Source organism: Rhamphochromis longiceps, linkage group LG23, assembly GCF_057381845.1.
Source record: "Rhamphochromis longiceps isolate RC_006_pf linkage group LG23, R_longiceps_female_GT1.1, whole genome shotgun sequence".
Classification (NCBI taxonomy): Eukaryota; Metazoa; Chordata; class Actinopteri; order Cichliformes; family Cichlidae; genus Rhamphochromis; species Rhamphochromis longiceps.
This window is the reverse complement of record NC_140578.1, coordinates 40,552,258-40,572,918: the sequence shown is the minus strand read 5'-3', so window position 1 is coordinate 40,572,918 and position 20,661 is coordinate 40,552,258. Positions and strand designations below refer to the sequence as shown.

Sequence of the window (20,661 nt, the reverse complement as noted above, 5' to 3'; positions counted from 1 at the left end):
GCTTCAACTTGCTGTGCCACCAAGTGCCTGCTCTGCTGAAGTGCCCCTTGGCAAAACATTGGACCCTGATCAGCTGCTCCACAGCTGGTTTGACCTCTAACCTCCCCGTGTGCCTCAGTCAAGGCCTTACTTGTTTAATTTCAATTAAATTTGATTAATTTTTATGCGTGCATACGTGCAGCCTCCTGAAAGTAATGAATTCTACCAAATTTCACAAAGACATTGAAGTTCTGGCACAAAGTGAGCACCGCATTAGGTCAGTGAGGCCTGATAGACCGACAGATCAGCTGCTCTCAGTGTCAGCCCACATCAGCTGATGGATCAGCTGAAAGCATCCTCCTGACTAATTGCATGTAGGATGCAATCTTTAAGGCTACATCTACACTAATCCGGATAAATTTGAAAACGGCGTTTTCGTCTAAAAACGCTCTGCGTCCACACTATCGTTTTCATCCACACTGAAAACGCAACGTTCCTGTAGTGCGCACGCATGAAAACTTTCGACCTGCGTCATTTCCGTCAGCCGTTTGTTTACTTTCCGTCTCTTTGACACGTCGAGGAGGAACGTCGAGGTTTATCTGGAGCATCTGGAGCTATGTACAAACTGTTACAAATCTTTAATAGGGCTGTAAAAATTGGGAGCAAATAGAACAACTGCTGTACAATGCCGTCCGCCACCTTAGTTGAACTGGTCACATGACTGCATCATATGACTAAAATGCATCATTGTTTTCAAAAGCCTCTGTTTTTGCAGTCTAAATTTCAAATGTATCCACCTTGGAGAGCGTTTTCAAAAAGCTCAGTTTTCCTTAACCAAAAACGCTGCTTCAGTGTGGACGAAAGGCGAAAGGACGAAAGAGAAAAAGATGCGTTTTCAAAGGAAAACTTATTAGTGTGGACATGGCCTAAGTTGGTCAGGCCTGCTGTGACATGCAAGCCAATTTGCAACCCACCTCCACCCCAGCTCCTCTTTTACAGGCTATTTCTGATTAGACCTGTCACTGACACTCTGAGTCATAAAACCAAATATAAATTAGCTGCAGATGAAAACAACAACCACTGGATGTAAAACCACTGTACTGAACTACAGACACTATATTGATAATCACTTCACCTGAAAAACTGGATTTGTGCACTACTCCACTACTTACACCCTGACACTAAGGATATTCCATCAAGCACCACTATGGGTTTAAACACAAACCAGCAAACCTAAACAATCCAGTGGCTATATATTGTTAGGATTAGTTTTAGTGCTAAAAGGCATGAAAAGCAGCAGGTATTACAGCTGGGGGATACACTGTTTACGATGAACTTCTAGAAAAATAAAGAAGCAAACACTTCACCCGTTTTAAGTTGCTCAATGCTCAGACTCCTCTACATTTACATAAATACAGTGAGCTTCTCTTACGTCGATTTCCTCCCCTAGAAGCTGTCTTTGTACCACGCAAGAGAAAAAAACTCCCTGAAATCTAATCCGAGAAGAGAAATTTGAAAATGTGCACCATGAACATTTTGTAAGGCCTCCAAATGCTTTCGATTTCTAATGTGAATGAAATGAATGGAATGCTGAAGGTCACAAAGAAACACTGTAATACAAATTCCTTCAGACTCCGTTTGAGCTCAAACCTCGGACATTTGACACTAACTCCGGGAGCTCCGAAGAAATCGGGCTACCAGGAGAAAAACACGGCACAGACTGGGTGTAACAGTGATATAAGATACTTTCATACTCCAAAGAGGTTCTTTCATAAAAGCACTGAGAGAGAACAGGGTCATAAGGGGAGCCAAGCAATTTTTCTTACACTTTAAACATATCTGAGCTTTACAAGTAGTGTAAAATGGCTTCCTTGAACCTTTGTTTCAGTGTCAGTTTCAGTCAGACTCTGGATACAAGGACACACTATCTGTGCACTAATCTATCCTTTCAACTCACTGTACAGCTCTGACAGGGATACTCGAGTGTTTTCCATGCCGCATCTATGCAAAATCCAGCACAAACAACACAAAGTCCTTAACCTGTTTTCAGGTTTCACATAACATCGCATCATCGACCAAGCGCACGCAAACGCACTTTCCTTAAGTGATCCTTGAACCGAGCAGACAGACAGATAAATGTAGAGACGGGCATTTTCAGCTGAACAAAAATGTTTCTGCTCAAGAGCAAAATGAGCTTTGATAGATACAAAAGCTCATAATGCAGACGAATTACCTGCAGCAGCAATATGATGCTGGTCGATGGACTCGGCTAATTAACCTCAGCAGCTGCTGGATGTAAAACCGCTGTGCTGAACTACAGACACGAATGTTTGCTGTGTGGATGCATAAGGACGCTTTCTACAAGACGTTAAAGCCTCTAAAGCATGGAAAAATAATCACTAGTCGGGCAGGCACTCAAACACATCCTTAGGATGGAAGAGGCAGACGGGCACTTTTAATGTGTCTGCATCTTCTTGATATCCGACCACCGGCACGAAATTCCACAATAATTCAGTACAAGCATTTGGAAACATCCAGTATCATTAAGGAGAGCGCAGGAAGGTGGGAGGTGTGTCCTGTAGCATTGTGTGTTTAAGTGTGCGTTTGCTCATTTGCATGCATTTAACTGCAAACTTTTTCTCTGCAGTTCTTTCCGCATCTGCGTATTTATGTTTTTTGTTTTTAGTGGGGAGGAGTCTGCACATCTAAAGTCAATCAATAGAACCACTAGAGAGAGAGTGTGTGTAGTGTCTTTGTGAGTCTATCTCTAAGTGTGTGTGCGTGCGCGCTTAGGGGACATCAAAATGTCTTTGAGGTGGAGGACTGTGCTGGAGATAAGGGCCAGATCTCACGGGGCACCAACAACTTCAACAACTTCGACAGATACAGGAGTGAGAGGCCCCCCCTCCCTCCCTCCCTCCCTCCCTCCCCAACTCTTTAAGTCTCTCTCTAATGCACAAATACAAGCAAGTGTTAGATGAAGACTGTAGAGTCTCTTCAAAGTGCACTTGTTATGCCAAGACTGCTGGGCCATTAATGAGGGCAAACTATTTTCGGAAGCAGCAACTTAGCTGTTTAAAGATGTGCGATGTGTTCGGCGCGCGCGTGTGTGCGCGTGAGTTTTATATCAAAGTCTAGGTGTTCGGGAGTTTAAGTGTGCGCAGCTCGCCTAGGTGTGAATATGCATCAGTCACTACAAAGCCCCCGCGTGTCTTTCTCACAGTGCTTTGAAGTAATGGGAAGGGAATAATCAGAATAACCAGAGGACAGAAAGGAGAGAACAGGCGAAAACATCATTTACGCAGAGCGAGTGACTTTCAAGGGGCCAGCTGGCTTTCTGTGTGTGTTTATTGATAAGATGTCCCTTGTGAGGCTCGGTCACATTGTGCCGGCTTCTGACCCCGCCGGCCGCAACAGGTAAACGGTCACTTAACACCCGGGGCGTGCCGACAAGCATGGACACACTTGCGCGTTTCCTCTGGGGCCCCGCTGTGGCTTGTGTGTCTGAGCGTGTGTGTGACTTCCTCTGGCATCACTGTGTCAACAAACCAGAGAGGAACAGGAAGGCCAGAGCTCGTGCTCCGGGTGTGTTTGTGTGTCTGTGGTGCAAAAAAAAAAAAATCAAGATGAAGAGGATTTGCTCCTTTGAAAGGAAAAGAAAGGGAAAATGTCACAATGTAGGGATGAAGCAGAGACCACCAGAGAAAGCAAGTGATCAACAAAGAAGAGTGAAGGGACGTTGTGTGGATGCTGCGTTTTTGCGTATTCACGCTCTCTTACCAGCTCCCTAGGCAGGAACATGTCCTCCTGCCGAGCCACCACCAGAGACACGCTCTCTCCCTGCTTGGTGCTGCGCAGCATGGCCACCAGCTCCTCCTGGCTACGGCCTGTCATGTCTACTCCGTTTACCTACACACAAACACACACGAGACGGGGAAAAAAGGCAAACACACAAACAGGAGTAGATTAAAGCTTAGTGTATTATCCACTGGCAGTGCTCCACTAACACGTATCGAATGAAAGTAACAGAGGATCAGATGGAGATGCTTCTGTGTGTGGGCTGGTTCTCCAAAATGAAAATAAAACATATGTTCTTGTGTTTCTCTGCGATAGCTTGGCTATATCAGTCTAGCTTAGGGGTTCTCAAAATGGCATCTGTGACACACAGCCATGGGGTCCACAAAATAATTTGCTGTAAATCATAAACACTAGCTGTTTGATAAAATAAGTGTTTGGTTATCAGAAAAGCAGATTTTAAAAAATATGCTCTAATTAAAAGGAAACACTGCTCAAAAACATTAAAAGCATCAAGTCAGTTGAACTTGTGGGATATTGACCTGGTCAGTTAAGTAGCAGTTGGAGTCTGTTTATCAGTTTCAGCTGCTTTGGTGTTAATGAAACTAACAGCAGGTGCACTAAAGGGACAACAATGGGACGACCACTAAAACAGGAATGGTTTTTACAGTTAGAGGTCACTGACTTTTTTCCTTCTTCATCTTTTCTGACAGTTTTTTTTAACCTAGTTTTGCATTTGGCAGAGGTTACACAGGTATACCAACTCCTCCAGGATGGTGCATCAATATGTGCCATTGCCTGAAGGCTTGCCGTTTCTCCCAGCACAGGAGACAGATTTCAGGAGACAAACAGTTACTCTAGGAAAGCTGGACAGGGCCGTAGAAGACCTTTAACCCATCATCAGGACCAGTGTTTGCTCCTTTGTGTAAGGAGGAACAGGATGAGCACTGCTAGAGCTACAAAATGACCTCGGATAGGATGCTGGTGTGAATGTCTCTGACCAAACAATCAGTATCAGGGACCAAAATATCCTAATGGGCCTTGCACTCACTGCCCGGCAACTGGCATTTGCCATAAGATACCAGAATTGGCAGGTGTGTTTTCCACAGGTGAGAGCAGGCTCACCCTGAGTACACGTTGCACACCGTGTGATCCAGAGACAGTTAAACTTCCTGCTGATAACGACAGGTCTCGGCTCTACTTCGCACACATTGGATGATCTTCATAAAAACCTGTGTTTTACCTCCAGGATGCGGTCTCCTGGCTGTAGGCGTCCATCCTTCACTGCTGCACCTCGCGACAAAATGCTCTTCACCAAGATGGGCCCCGGCCCTTGGACAGATGAATCCCTTGTTACCACGGTGAAACCCAGACCCTCAGAGCCTGTGGGAAAGAGGCAACATGAGTCACACTGTGCACGGGGGATGTCTCTGCTCCTGAAAATGAGACTTAATTACAAATTTTATGACTTTTTAATTTCATTTTAATTGAATTTCCCTCTCATCATCCCAGTCTTTCACTTTTCTCCTTCTCCAAGTTTTCTCCCCTCTCTTCCTCTCCTGAACTCTGTCTGCAGTCTGCATCTTCTCCCCATTAACTACTGTTTAAGTGCCTGTTTCCCTATGGGGGTTAGTTGCCTGGCTCAGCCTCTGAGCCCCCGGGAGCCGGCTTCTCTCCTAGCCGGATTAGACAGACTCTGTCTTTAATTTCACGTGTGAGCAGGCCGAACGGTGGCTGATGAAGGGAGGTAGAGGAAGAAGATGGAACAAAGGTGGAGGTGGAGGAAAAAAAAAGAGTGACGAGCAGAGAAAAACCAGAGAGATATTATTCCCTTCTCTAGCTTTCTCCCCAGGGGTTGCGATGTGATTTCCACAAAGATTTTCCTTGTGCTTTTGAGCCTACATTTACTTTGTGTGTATTCATTTACAAGTGTGTGTGTGTGTTTTCTGAGCCCACACACACATGCATGAACCATCATCCCCCAGAGCCTCCGCCCTCTCCCTTTTTCACGGCCTCACAAGCCCCAAGCCATGAGTGAAATGTGCCACACTCTGTGTGTGTGTGTGTGTGTGTGTGTGTGTGTGTGTGTGTGTGTGTGTGTGTGTGTGTGTGTGTGTGTGTGTGTGTGTGTGTGTGTGTAGGGAGAGCAAAGCCGCCGTGGCATACTAAAGGCGGTGAGCGATGCTATCTGGTCTCCGAGCTAAGCCTCTGCCTGCCCTACATTAGCGCACCTAAACCTCACCGCCTGCCAATCACGGAGAGAAGGAGCCTGTTGCCGAGGGAGAGGGTGTTAGAAACCCCATAATATCCTCTGCTCTGATCTTGCATCAGGTGAAAGGGATAGACGGGGAAGCCAGGGAAGAAAAAAAAAATCTAACAAAAAGAGGGTGAAGAGAAATGGGGAAGAAAAGTGTGATGGAAAAACGAAGAAACTAACAATAAAACAGTCGTGAATGGGCGTTGAGCTGGAAAGTGTGAGGCCCAATTTCTTCTATCCTTTCATCTGGATGTCTTGCCTTTTTTTCTGGATACCACACGTGTGTGTGTGTGTGTGTGTGTGTGTGTGCATGTAGCCCAATTACAGCTATCTTTTCACTGCCCCGTAACACTACAGGTTGCTAGAACAGACCCTATTCACAGTCATAAGAACCCATTCCCATGCTATCAACACTTCAGCACTGAGGGATAAGAGATGAGGTGCCTGAGATGCCAGACTGAGTCAGTCTAGGTTTAAACCTACGGGCGTAACAACTAGACAGCTCTGAGTCATTATTGAGGAATTGGAAAAATGAAAAAAATCTTCATAGTGAAATATTAAAGCTAACCACAGTGGACGGCAATTTTATTGGAGTCTGAATGTGATAAAAATCAATCAATTGTGTCACTGGTGAGAACAACATCCAGGGCTAAGTGAGCCGCTTTGACTTTAACAAATCTGGAGAATAAAAGCTTTTTTAAAAAAAAAGCACGAGCAGTCAAGAGTCCTTAAAAGGAAAATGCAATGGCAAAATAAATGGGAAAACTCCAGTATTTTTGTACTGCACTTGTGAAGATGGAGGCCTCACAAATAATGAATAGTATCAATGTAGCAGAGCCTGAGAAATCCTGAACAAAAACACTGAGTCAGAGTCTTTCACAGGGGTCCAGTGGCTCTGAATCCACAATACAAAAGAAGCGGTCGTCAGTCAAGGATCCATCTTCCCATAGGCTGTTACCTCTCAACTTTGCTGCTACTGCTGATGGACTCGTTAGGTTGCTAACAGAGCTGTGGAAAGGCCATTTTAAGATAAGAAAACTTCATGTCGCATGAAGTGCAACAGCTCAACATCAGTGAGGAGCAGAGAAACCGAGGGATTGCTGAATCGCTGTAGCTGTCTGAGACACTGCTGAGCTGTGGGTTCAACTTTGTTGAGAAATACATAGTTAACAGTCTGGTCCATAATTTGTTAGACAGAGATCATAATTTGCCTCTTTGCACCACCTGCAGCACCGTTTTTTATACACAGCTCACAATTTTTGGGCAAAGTCTAATCTGGCTGTAAAACCTCTTTATTCCCATTCATGAAGGCATCAGTTGAGCGTAGACCTCGACAATGATACGTGTTCTTGTATCACATACACAGACATCTGTTTAAACCTCATCCTTCAACTTCAGATTCACATTTGCTTCATTTGTCATGAAGTAGCAAAACAACAGGTCTCAGTTGGATATGAAACTACTTGTCAATTAAATGTCCAACTAATTTGAAGCTTCTGAAAACAGGGGCTGTGTATATAAAAGTTTATGTAATTCCTGCTCAGTTACTGCAAAATTATTTATAAAACCTCTTGAATTAAAGCTGAAAGTCTGCACTTCAATCAGATATTTACAATAAGGACCTAATTCAAATAATCAAGGAGTTGCTTATACACCATGGATTTGGAGAAACATAACATCCTTAGCTTAATTCAATTCAATGCATACAGCACTAATTGACAACAACAGTCACCTCAAAGGGCTTTATATTGCCTGGTAAAGAAAAAAACCCAACAAAATTGCACTTTGGCGACAGTAGGAAGGAAAAACTCCCTTTTAACAGGAAGAAACCTTAGAACCAGGCTCAGGGGGGGCGGCATCTGCCACGACCGGTTGGGGGTGATGGGGGAGAGAGAGAAAAAAAACTTAATGATGGAACATGATGATCATCAGTGAATACAACACATGTATATAAGAAATTTACCTTTCTTCAAGTCAATTTTCATCTTCTTGCCACCCTTCCTTCCTGTGAGGTTAGACATGTTGGCGGAAGCAGGACTCCTACTGGCCAGTGGGCTCTCACTGCGGGGCCAAGTTGTCGGAGACGAGCTCGCAGCCCTGGCTGTGGACGTGGGAGACGCTCTCTCTAAAGAGCCGTACACAGACTGAACAGACTCCACCGGTTGCGAGTTTACCAGAGTTGGCTCTGGGGTCTTCGTGTGTGCGTCTGGTCGCCTCATATCTGTCCTGGTGTTCATTTTAGGTTCTGGTTTGGGTTCTGGCTTGGGGTCGGCTTTAGTGCGCGTCACCACTGGACTGCCTTTGGTAGACGAGTCTTTGCTGTCGCTGGTGAAAAGCTGACCTATGAAGCTTTTCTCATAGCGTGACTTGTTGGCTACAGGAAGAACCTCCACATGCACTGAAGGCAAGCCCATAGCTTGGCGGAACACTTCCTGAGACCTAGAGAGGGAGACAAGGATAATTTAGGAAAAGTAAAAAAAACAAGATGACAACTTTAATCGCTCTCTCTTTGCTTTGTGGAACATTACAAACCTGTAAACCAACAAAGGAGAACTCAAAAGTGAGGCTGAACACAGAAAGAAAGAGAACACAGAATTGGAAAGCAAAGAAGGAGAGGGTGAATGAGGCTTGTGCTTCACTAAAGGGCTGTATTATAGTTTGGATTAACAACAGTGACTCCTCCAGCTGGCTTGGGACACTGTGGTCCCTATCAGATGGTGAGACCTTGAAGCAGGATCCTATTCCAGCTTTAATACTTGTACTTGTACTACTTGTACATACTATTGTTTGAGTACTTACGATTGTTTTTTTTTTGTACTTTTTATATTTTACATTTATATTTATTATTGAAACTTGCACCAAGGGAGTGGCATTCCAATTTCGTTGTACTCTGTACAATGACAATAAAGGCTATTCTATTCTATTCTATTCTATTCTAATAGACCACTATCAGCCCCACATTCACACAAAACAGAGAACAGAGTGAGATGCAGTTAAATTGACCCATTCAGAAAGAGATATAGGACGGGGGGAAAAAACCCAGAAAGGACACGGACAGGAGTTTGAAGTGTGTGCGCTGAAAACATGAGAAGAAGAAAAAAATAGAATAATACAGAGACAAAAAAATACGCCATCGGTAGAGCAGATGTGGTGTGAGATAGGATAGAGCAGAGAATGTGAAGGATTTGTCTGGTTAATAAAGGAAGCAAAGTGAGTGACAGTTGGGGTATTTCTACAGCGTTATAGTGGTGACAGGATGAGTGGGAGTACACACACACACACACTTTTTTTTGCTTTTACGTTTTTAGCTCCTCATCACATCCCTGACACGCACACATATACACCACATGTCTTGGGTTGTGTCAGGATAAGCCGATCCGCCTCAGATCCAATTTGGATGATGTTAACAAATAAATTTCAAATCTTTTCGTCTTTTCCTAGCAACAAGGTTATAATCTTCTGCCAAATGGAATCACCTGGAACACTTATTTTTGCCATTTGAACAAAAGAATAATCAGACAATCAGCAAAACCAAAGCGCATAAGGACGGATTAAGCAAACAGCAAACAAAAAACTCACAGGAGCCAGGTCCGGAAGAAGAAGAATGGAGAAAGAAAGGGAAACATAGACGAGGGGAAACAAATGGGAAAGGGGGAGTTGCTCTGTTCAGTAAGCTTTTAAGATCCTCCACAGTCTGGGTCCACGGTTTAATTACGTCTCCTTTAGCCCTGTGGATATTCTCAGAGGAGAGCTAAAGATAAGCAACATCAACAAACGCGAGCAACCATTGTCACCGTCTAAGCAAGTAATGCAATTCCCACCTGGTGGCAACCAACGTCTTCAAGGTGGCTAAAAACACATTTCTGGAGCAGCTGATGCAAATCCTTTAACTCTTTCCTCCAAAAAGACGACATCTGACGACCCCCCCCCCATTACCACAGCAGAACATCTGCCTCTAGCTCACCTCAAGCATCCTCCTGTCACACCAACCCCTCTACATGTCCTCCTTCACTACATCCATGAATCTCCTCTGTGGTCTTCCTCTTTTCTCCCTGCCATCCAGCTCCATATTTAACATCCTTTGCTCACTATATTCACTCTCCCTCCTCTGCAATGTCCAAACCATTTCAACCTTGCTTCTCTCCATTTCCCATGTCTGTTAAAAGCTCAGCCATGACATTAAACATCCTCATGCGACCAGAACAGACGCACTGAGGGGGATATGAGCCCGCTAGGGTCGTCTTTTAGTGTCTGGCACCAGGATCTCATTGAGTTCTGTGAATGGATGCATGGGGGCTTGGACGTCTTGTGGCGCATCCCGCAGACACTCAACCTGAGCAGGCCATTACACGTTGAGCAGTGTTGCCTGTAAGATGTTAATCTGTTTATTTTATTAAGAACATATCCCCATGCATGAAACATAGGTTGCATGCTGAAACTACTAAGTAAATCTAATACACTGTACATGTTTCAGATCAAATATTAGCTTTGATTTTGGTTTCTGTGTTGAAAAACTGCACTCCCACACACACACTGGCCTACTTACTGTGCAAAGGTCTTGTCCTGCAGTGGTGTATCATTGATTTGGACGATGCACTCGTCCTCCTTGAAGAGATTCTCCTTCTTGGACCGACTGTTTTCCTCGATGCCTTTAATGTGGAGGCCAAGGGGTCTTGCGACAAATACAGTATGGAGTCAATATGAAATCACGGAGGTAAACACGCATGACTACATGGCAACATTTGAGTAACTTCTGCATTTTTATGAGTCAACATTGCCATCTGCCTTTCCTTGCGCCTGCCTGCTTGATTATGAGAGGATGTGAAGAAGAGAGCGTTTATGTGAGCTTACCGTCCATTGAGCGAGGAGCAGTATGGGACCACGTGTATACCCAGGGGCCCACGGTCACCAGGGAACTCGACTGTCCTCGTAAGACTACTGCCAAAAAATACACAAATCGGGGACATGAAATCCTGAAAACGCAGATACAGTAAAAAACAACAACAACAAAAAGCTACACACACTCAACCTTTCCATTTGCATTTTCCTCCAGGCTACACAGATAGGGATACAAATTAGCTTACAGGTAGCCCTGCCAAAAATCGGAATTATGTGTGTGTGTTTTTGTGTGTGGGGTGTGTGCGATTGAGGACGCAGGTGGCTACTTCACCCCTTATCTACCTGCCTCTCAACTACCCAATCTAGCCGGTGGACAAAAGAAGAGAGCAGGAGATAAAAGAAAGAGACAGATAGAGGAGCAGATACAGATGAAACAGAATGAGGTTCTCTAATAATCTCTGCAGAGCCTTGAACTGTGGCTTTTAGCCGCAGATAAACAAGGACAATACCACTAAAGATAAACAAGAAGAGGGCTGCTTTTGATATTGGCTAGAGGAGAGAGGGGGACCTGCACGCTACGAGAAGATCAGAGAACTCCATCTCTGTCTGCAGGTTTGTTCTTATAAACACAATTATGGATCGTGTCTTCACCAAATTAATACAGTACGGAATTAATATACTAGTGCGTGCAGATTAAAAGCATTCTTTAAGTTTAAAACTGCTTTTTTTTTTTAACTTATTTGTATGCTTTGGACTAATCTCGAGTATATCTGGTTCTTCTGGGCACCAGATTTGTTGCTGATGTGGACAAAAAGTTGTTATCTAGATGGGTTTAGAGTGGAAATTAAACTGTTGACCTTTTTGTTTGAAAGAGCAAAGCCTAAACACAGTGGAGGTTACCCACAATGATATTTTTAACATGTGGATGACAAGTGACAGGTCCTTAAAGCAGTACTACTGCTGTGTGTCATGTTATTTTTGTCATTTCATTGTTGTGCATTGTGATGTGATGCAAACCTCACAGCACAGCAGTCTCGCTACCATCTTGTCAACCTTCCCTTTCACTCTTTGCTCCTATCCTTCAGTCACAAATCGCCCCAGACACTCGTCTCCACCCTGCCTGCGCTCCGTTCCTCACCTCTCTTGGGCACTCTCCATCGCTTTCAGGCATTTAAACTCATCTCCCTTCACCTTTCTTTCCATCTCCCTCTCATTCACACGTGTATTTTCTCTTACGTCTACAGAGTTTGATTCCTCTTCCCTCCAGAGCATACCTCCACCTCTCCAGGCTCCTGCTATAACTACAGATAACCCTGTCGTCTGTGAACATCACAGTCCAGGGAGACTCCTGCTGGACCTCATCTCTACATGGGATGGATGTGGTGTGCTTTCTTCTCACAAAAACATGACCAGATTGTTTGTGAAAAATTACAAAATAAATTGCAGTTAAACACAGAGATCTAATTAATGGAAAGTTTTGAATATTTTATCCTCATGGCTCATCTAAGTGTGCAAATCTCCATTTCCTCCTAACTGCATACTCAAGTGTAGTTAAACAAGTCACTGAAACCTTAATTGCTACTAATGTGTGTAACTATAAACTGTAAACTATAAGTCCGTTTGGAAACCAAGTCTCTTAGTTTATTGTAACTAAATGGATTTAATTGATTGGTTCTTATGTAGTACTCTTCTGCTCCACACAAAGAGCTTCATGTCTCATTCGCCCACTCACACTCACACTCTGATGAACACATCCTGAGATGGAAGTATTTTTCCCGAGGATACTTTGGCAAACAGGAATTGAACCGCCAGCCCTCTGAATAATACAGTGAGCCACAAACACCCCATACCTCTTAAAAAGTTATGTGTACACGTAAAACCATGACTTCAGTCATCTGGAGAATGAAGCAAAGCCTAATATATTACATTACATTCATTAGGTGTGTGCCATTTGTCCACTGTGAGTCTGTGGATTCTGCCTCCACAGAAAGAAGTCGTCCAAACTTTACGAACGAGCAAATAAACATCTGTTTAGTTGTAAAGTAAAGGTACTTTTGACCCGACATCACTGGGTGAAAGCACAGCTGTGTTTTTAGCCTGTAGCAGGGGAAAGGGAGACTCTTTCATGTCCTTATTTCAAGGGATATTTTCATTTCAATTCAGTTTTATTTATATAACACCAAATTACAACAGCAGCCACCTCAAGGTGCTTTATATGTAAGGTAAAGCCAATAATGGAGAGGAAACCCCAACAATCAGCCCCTATGAGCGAGCACAAAAGTGTGGAGGATAAACTCCCTTTTAACAGGAAGGAACCTCTGGCAGAGTCAGGCTCAGTGAGATGAGGCCATCTGGTCATCAGAACACAGCCTGGAACATAACGGCGAGTATGAAACCAGATGTGAGATGAAACAGGAGCCCAGGAAAGTGTTAAAACTCAAGGAGATCTGGAGGTAGAAGAAGTCTCCTTGTTCTTATATTATCCAAGATAATAATTCTGTCTTCCATCGTTTAGACTACAACAGAATCTGCATTTCTTTAAAAGTTTCCCACATAGCAAAAAAGTTACAAGGCAAAAAGTCACAAGTTTTTTAAAAGAAAAATTATGTGTGTGTGGGATTTGAAAGGAAACACAAGAACGAGTCTGAGAACAAAAGCACAGAAGTTCAAGTTTTATGTGCTTCACGCACGTACACAAGCCTAAGGACTAGCTGGGATCATTACAACGCACTCCTCCGTCACTGTCACCCTGCTCTCGTTAACCTCTGCCAGGGTCACACACATACTGTACACACACATCCAATTTGCATTCTTATTGCTACATCGCTCGCTCGCAAACACCATCAGTCACATTCCTCCAAATTGAAAATTCAGATACACATATGCATCGCATTTACATCTATTAGAGAACACAGTTACATCTAAATTACAGATGTGCACAAACCATGAATTACACAAACGCACGCATGCACACACGGCGTGAGAATTTACTTTCAGAGAGGGTACACAATGAGGCCAGGATTGTTTAGCATCATACAAACACACAGGTACAAAGCTAGTCCTGCATGATCTAAATGTATTCACGCGGTGTTGGGGGGGGTTAACAAACAAACACACGCACACACACACACACACACACACACACACACACACACACACACACACACACACACACAGCTTTAGCCCATTTACATTCATATAAAAAACAAACGGTGGCACAGACAAGCTCATCAGAGGCAACAGTAGCTTGTTAGCGCTGCACGCTAATATGCAGAATAGCTCCGCTCACCCATTTTAGCATCCCACTGACACAAACACAAACAAACACAGTCATTCCACTGGGGAGGGGTGCGAGGGCTGGGACTGGAGGGGGGGGGAGCAGTGGGATGGATGAAAAGAGCAACGAGGAGTGAGACAGATGGAGCTCCCACTCTTGGTTGACTTCCTCTACGTCGACAGAGGCCGAGTGTCTAACACACTCGCAGCCGGGACTCCTGAAAATGTGCCCTCGCTCGCTCACCGTGGTGTCTTCAACTGCCAACCATCTGTTACCATGGCAAACTATCTGTGAGAGCCGTGCCTCCATTGTATCACGGGGCTGTCAAGACACCACTGTACTGTAAAACGCTGAAGAATCACCATCTGTCATTCCAGCCAAGTCCTCCCTTCTGAGCGCCCGCGACTCTGAAAAGAGCCATTTTCTAATCGGGGTGATGGTGTAGGGGGGGGGGATCGATCTGCTGCTGCACAGGAATGTCACACAACCATCGGCTTTCCAGTCACGGCCTTCCTGGATGAGACAGGTGAAGGGGCTGTGGTGCAGGGTTTAATTGTTACCATGGTTACTGTGACTGACAGCCTCAGAGAAAGATGAAAAATGATGATATGACTCCCGTCGAGCCGGACGTCTGCAAGTGATGACTCCAAAAAACAAAAAAAAGGCGGATGCTTCCACGGTGAGACGTCTATTCAAGCCTGAATACTGTACATTCACTCACCTGTACACACACTCACACACATTTGACTTTTACAGGTCAGCCAGCAGTGCTTGGCCAATCATGATCAGATTATCCCAGAATTATTACACCAAAACCACCAGAAGCCACGCCTCCATAAAGACACAAAACAACCATCATTAGCCAAAAAATACCAAAACCCGAGCAACAATAAGTGATGCATCCTGACCACTGTGTGACACAAAACATCTGCAAGGTACACAGACAGAGACACAAATAACCATAAATGATGTCTGCCCGCTTCATGGTTGTTTTGTGTCTTCAGGGAGTTTTTACATGTTTGTGCTGATCCTGGAAACTTGGTGCTGACTGACCCTCGGTGTGCTCTTGAGACAATGAGACAATATAACTCTCACCCTTAAATGTATGAAATAACTTTAAACGGCCTTTGCTGTCCACAGTGCTTACCAGATCATTGCGTGTCACCTAGTCAGACTTAATTAACCTAATTGTGAAAGCGCTGAACTCAGCCTAATTAACCCTGTCAGCTATCTCACTGCTAACACGGGAAACCAAACATCTTTAGAAATCTTCTTTCTTTTAATGATTGCCTAAATGCTACACCCTGTCATCACACCTGAGACAACAGATACGCTGGTTTCTGATACTAAATGGTGCCTCGGTGCTTGGTTGCTCTCAGGAATCGAAGGAGCGATCCTACCCGGATATACTCGATTACCTCAGACGTAACACGAGTTTAGCAATAATTCAGTTTTTGGAGGTTTTTGAGTTGGTTATAACTAAACCAGATATGCAGATTGCTGGGATGACCGGAGTGCACGGCACACAGGAAGAAGTTATAATCAAACTTAACTGAATTAATCATACTCAGTATGCTGACAGTGACATAAGCCAGTGTCTGACGCCACATTATCTACAGATAATGTGCTAAACACTGACAGTCTGATTAATCAAAAGTAAAATAAAGATATTAAGTATTAATTCAAAACATTATTAGTAGCCCTAGGTGTAACATTAATATCCCCAGCCTTCCTTTTCATCTAGACTCCAAGCACAGCTGTGCAACACTGCTGTAAACTGAGCTTGGGGCTATTTTTAGATCTAAAATCAGATCTGAAATCTGAAAAAGACTCTTTAATGAGCTTTTAATCTTGGCTTTTCATATTCCTCTGCAATATTATTAGTACCAGTGTATCTGCTAGAATAAATTTGAACTGTTATTTGCATTTATGCAATAATCCAGGCCCACACTCACTTCTGTTGCAGCCTAAACAGATGAACAACTGTCCCACCCACAACCTCATAATGGGTTACACACACACACACACACACACACACACACGACTGTTTAATCCTGTCATAGTGTCGGGCTGTCAAACAAAGAAAAGAGTCGTAATCCTAGTCTCCATCCCTGTGCCACACCAAGCTACCTTTAAGAGTGACACCTGCACACACACTTACCTGAAGTTAATCTTGCTCATCTTGGCAGGGGGGTCTTCTGCAAGTCGGTCCAGAGCTCCTTTCAGTACATTGCCGATTTCCTGTATTAGACATGAACAAACAAACAAAAACATTAAGTCGTTGATAGCTGCAATGACAAATGAACAGTTTTTGACCTGTACGCGCGCTGAACAGCAGCCGGTCGGGGAACACGAGGAGGCCCGCCACCAATTAGTAAAACAATCTCACGCCGCCATCAATCACCTTTGGAGACAGTGAAGGGAGAATGACCACCGGACGCTGAGCTCTTACCACACGCCGCTGTCCTTCCTTCACTCTGTGTACATTTCTATCTATGTACTTCTCCCTGCCCTCCCTCCCCCTCCTTCATCCATCCCTGCCCTGTTTGTCGGGGCAAGCCTCTATTTTTAAGTCTACGAAGAAAAAACACAAAAAAAATCAACAACCCTGGGGCAAACGAATAAAAAGGAAGAGGGAGAGAGAGAAATGTGGGAGCAAAGAAAGAAAGCGACAGCGTCAAACTGTTGTGAGACGCTCAAACACACTCGAGGGGTGGGACTGAGAATTCGCCCCAGATCGGTAAAGACAAGAGGGGAGCAATTAGGTCCTTCTGCCTTGTCACTTTCATTGTGTCACCAGTACTAATGGCTGAAAAGCTCCCCGCCCACCAGCCCACTACTTAGCAACCCCACCACCACACCCAACTCCCCTATGGACCCTCTGTCACAGTACAGAATAAATATATGCTTTACATCTCACGCGCGCACGCGCTTCCTGCAGATATTACCTACACATACCGTCTCTGCAGAGCTGCAAACGTGGAAAAAAACATGATGTGTTTATGAATACAAACACATATGCTGCCTGCACAAATAGTGACCCACTTATCTGGGCTATGTGAGATTACCCCCCACCTACAATGGAGCACATGTGTGCGGGGGCAGAAAAGATGAGCTGGAGGCTCCATTGTTGCTGTGCATCTTCCCGCAACGCCATTAGCTAACGCACACGCAACACATGCTTCTCCATCTTTGGTACATCCTCATCACAGAGTGAGGAATGGAGCCCTTGGGAATGCGAGGCTGGCAGGAGTGCAGGTGAACACGTGTAACGTGAACATGCGCGCTTAGCTGTACATCCCGTTTTAAAGGAACTGTACCATAAAAAGGAACTGCAGCACCACGCACACATTAGGTACAGTAGCATAAAATCCTCCCCGTGTGCCTGCGTCTCTTCTAAAATTACATACGTTATATAAGATAGGAGATGGAAGGGTACATAAACACACACATAAACCTGCATATATTTAATGCTTTAACATTAAGGGATCGCGCCAATCTCTGATTGGGAGCACTCAGGTTTAAGTGGTTGTAAAAACAGCAGAATCCCTGCTGTGCTCAGCCAATCAGCTTGCCCCTCTCGGTGTTTATATCTCAGCACACTTAAGAGGAACATTAGTGTCATTCCAGCCTCTCTAAGGAGAGTGAAAAGGCTGCAGTGTTTGGGTTTGCAATAGTAAAACTTTTAGAGATGAGATGTTTGTTATATTAGTGTACTTATGTAATGGATACCCATACTAACCCATGTGCTACTGGGCTATAAGGTCATCTCCTTGTGCATGTCTGGACTGATCCCAGTGCAGTTGCCATTTTAACATCGCTCCCTGAAAGTCCCCTTCGGACCGACTGTATGCACTTTCTGTAACTTACAGATTTGTCCTGAGACAAAAACGATCTAGTTTTCACATGGAGGATCATTATGGGAGCTAGGTCTCCCAGTATGACTCAGAACAAACTGGACTTTTTCAAGTTCAAAGATGATGCATCAGATCAGGAGGTGTGTATGCTAAGGTTTGTAGTATATGAACCTTGAATTAGTTAAATGGGACATTTACTCACACTGCTGGATGCATAATGGCCAACTCTGAGTTCAGTATCTTGCCCAAAGGTACTCTGAGAAGCAGATTGGAGTAGCCAGGGATCAAACCACCAAAATTCCAATTGGAAAATGACCCGCTCTACCTCCTGAGCCGCCCTACTCCAAATTATCAAGGCATCTCAGGGAAGACGTTAGGCAGAAACTATCTGAACTGTGGTACGTGCGCCTGCCATTATGCTCATGGGCACGCACAACCTCCTTGCGACAAGAATAACGTGATGGTTGCTCAGTTATTGGACTGCAAATAGTTGCAATGATTAACTGGTTGCCCTGAATTTGAGCATGTGAAACATTCAAATTCTAAGTGACCACAATCACAAAATTGAACAAGGGGCCTCACGGGACCGTGTTCTGGCTCTGCAATCAGAGACAGACTGGCAAAGGTCTGCACATTTATAACCACAGACACAGACATGCCAGTATGTTGCAATCAATCTGAGTCAGTCTGTGGTGTTGACTATAACCCATGTGCAGCACATCTCTTTGCAGTAAGGGACTTGACTTGGTTGTATGCCTGTATAAAAGCAAGGTTGCTGAGTACCTATGTCGTTTTTCAGTTAAATTTCTGTCCTGCAGTAATTATGTCACTATGTGTGGAGGATATTCTGAATTTTTAAATCTATGAAGTTATGCTGGATTCTGAATAAAAGGAGTTAATTTGGATTCCTGCTTTAGGTGAACTTGTTTGTATGTAGAAGGCAACAGATTTGGGAAATTTCCCCAATTCACCACGAACACAATTCCCAGCTCAAACTGATGATCACTAACAGCAAACCAACTGCATCATTTTGCATCTTTTACTGTCATATTGACACCAAAGTCACTTTGAAGACGGCAACTAACTGCAAGTGGTTGCAGTCCTGGTCCCCATGAGTGAAGCAATTATTGTAAACAGTCACAGTAAGTTTGGTTGTGTTGCAGTCTTTAACCACTGTTTTCCCCATGCGTGACTGTAGCATAACATAATCTTCCCGCACCATGTGCACCACTTTCATCCTTTTAATATGCAAATGAAACATAAGCAACAGCACTGAAAGAGATCCAGCGGCGCATTAGGAGACACCCATGAAGGGGAGCTCATTTTAAAATCAGGTTTTTGAGTTGTAAAAGATTTTCATTGCACCTCACACTGATGACTTTAGTGTGATCAGCACTATTCGTTATTTTAACACTTATCTTTACCTTTTTTACACCAGTGTACAATAATGTCCCATCAGCAAACACTTTGTTTACTTCTGACTGATTAAAGTTCATATTCAGCTTCTTTCACTATTTTTAAAAGAATATTATATGAAGTCACAGTCCTTTTCCACAAGCATAAGATAATGAGCATTAAAACTCAAGTATTGTTTAGCTCTGATAACATCTAAACCCCCTCTGAGCTTACACATCCGATTGACACTTCAGCTTCTGTCTTAGCTTAAAAACGGACAGCGCCTTTTATCACTTATGGTTAAAGTGATACTTCCAACGCTTCAGCTTGTGCTTACTCTTTGTGCTATCACGTAAGCTCCTTTCAGCACCGTCTCTTCAGCTGCTATTGTCTGGGTATCCCATATGAATATATAATTTTTTTTAAAACCTGATGAAAATCAAAACTTTAAATGTTTCAGATGCTTCAAGTGCAGTTTTGACACTTGTTTTTCTTTAAGAAATCATTATGTAATCTAGTTTCCTCTCTGAGTGATTAAAATGTGGCAGGCTTTGTGGTGCCAGGACGAACGCTCAAATAATTTGCGAAACCTGTCTGAAAAGCTGCCTAAGCACGACTAACAGGTTGTCTTCTCTGTTATTGTGCCGCACGGCGCCAAACACGTTTCTGTTTGGAGGCAGAGTCGACGCTGTGAGTGACAGGGCGGTGCGCAGACATATGAGAGATGAGATATTTGTGTGTGTGAGCTGTTGTTGTCAGACAGATGAGTAATGAGGTGTGTGTGCCTCTTCCGTGTATTTCCTGTAGCAGCCTAGTTTGAGAAATAGCGTGCGTGCACGTGTAGGGGAATGTGTAACCCTGGGATCACAGTTTCGATGTGCTCGCCGGTGCCCCCTGACCCTCGTCATATCCATCACATCAACTGACTGCCGCTGCTTGTGCGCTTTCTCACACATTGTCTTTAAAAAAAAAAAACACACAAATGCACCGCTAAATGCTGAAGCTTTGGAAACGTCAACACCAGATGAACACGATAAAGTACGAATGACTGTTCAACTGCACTGCTACACCTCGACATATTAATAATGAGACAAAAACGTGAGAGAGAAAAAGTGAATGAAGAAATATTATCCAAGCATTATAAGAAGGGAGAGTGCAAAAGGTGAGAGGAGCAAGAGAAAAAGCAACAGCTCCTGCAGTTAGCGGGGTAGCATTAAATGTCTCATTTATTAGCTACGAACATAGCAGGAAGTCTGGATCAA

At 43.9% G+C, this 20,661-nt stretch overlaps 1 protein-coding gene across 4 annotated transcripts in view; it reads right to left on the bottom strand.

The window, feature by feature from the left end:
* The window catches only part of pard3ba (par-3 family cell polarity regulator beta a), a 208,927-nt gene that overhangs the window by 128,359 nt on the left and 59,907 nt on the right, over window positions 1–20,661 (bottom strand). For 3 of the 4 annotated variants that reach the window (XR_014909557.1, XR_014909558.1, XM_085397617.1), the window contains exons 5-10: window positions 16,309–16,388; window positions 10,883–10,969; window positions 10,578–10,703; window positions 7,995–8,470; window positions 5,018–5,157; window positions 3,760–3,888 (exon numbers count right to left, since the gene is read on the bottom strand). Coding sequence is in view for 2 of the 4 variants with exons in the window: in XM_085397617.1 (XP_085253743.1) it covers window positions 3,760–3,888; window positions 5,018–5,157; window positions 7,995–8,470; window positions 10,578–10,703; window positions 10,883–10,969; window positions 16,309–16,388 (1,038 nt within the window). In the remaining 2 variants the exon portion in view is untranslated. The remainder of the gene's footprint in view (window positions 1–3,759; window positions 3,889–5,017; window positions 5,158–7,994; window positions 8,471–10,577; window positions 10,704–10,882; window positions 10,970–16,308; window positions 16,389–20,661) is intronic. The other variant, XM_085397618.1, reaches the window with a different exon arrangement.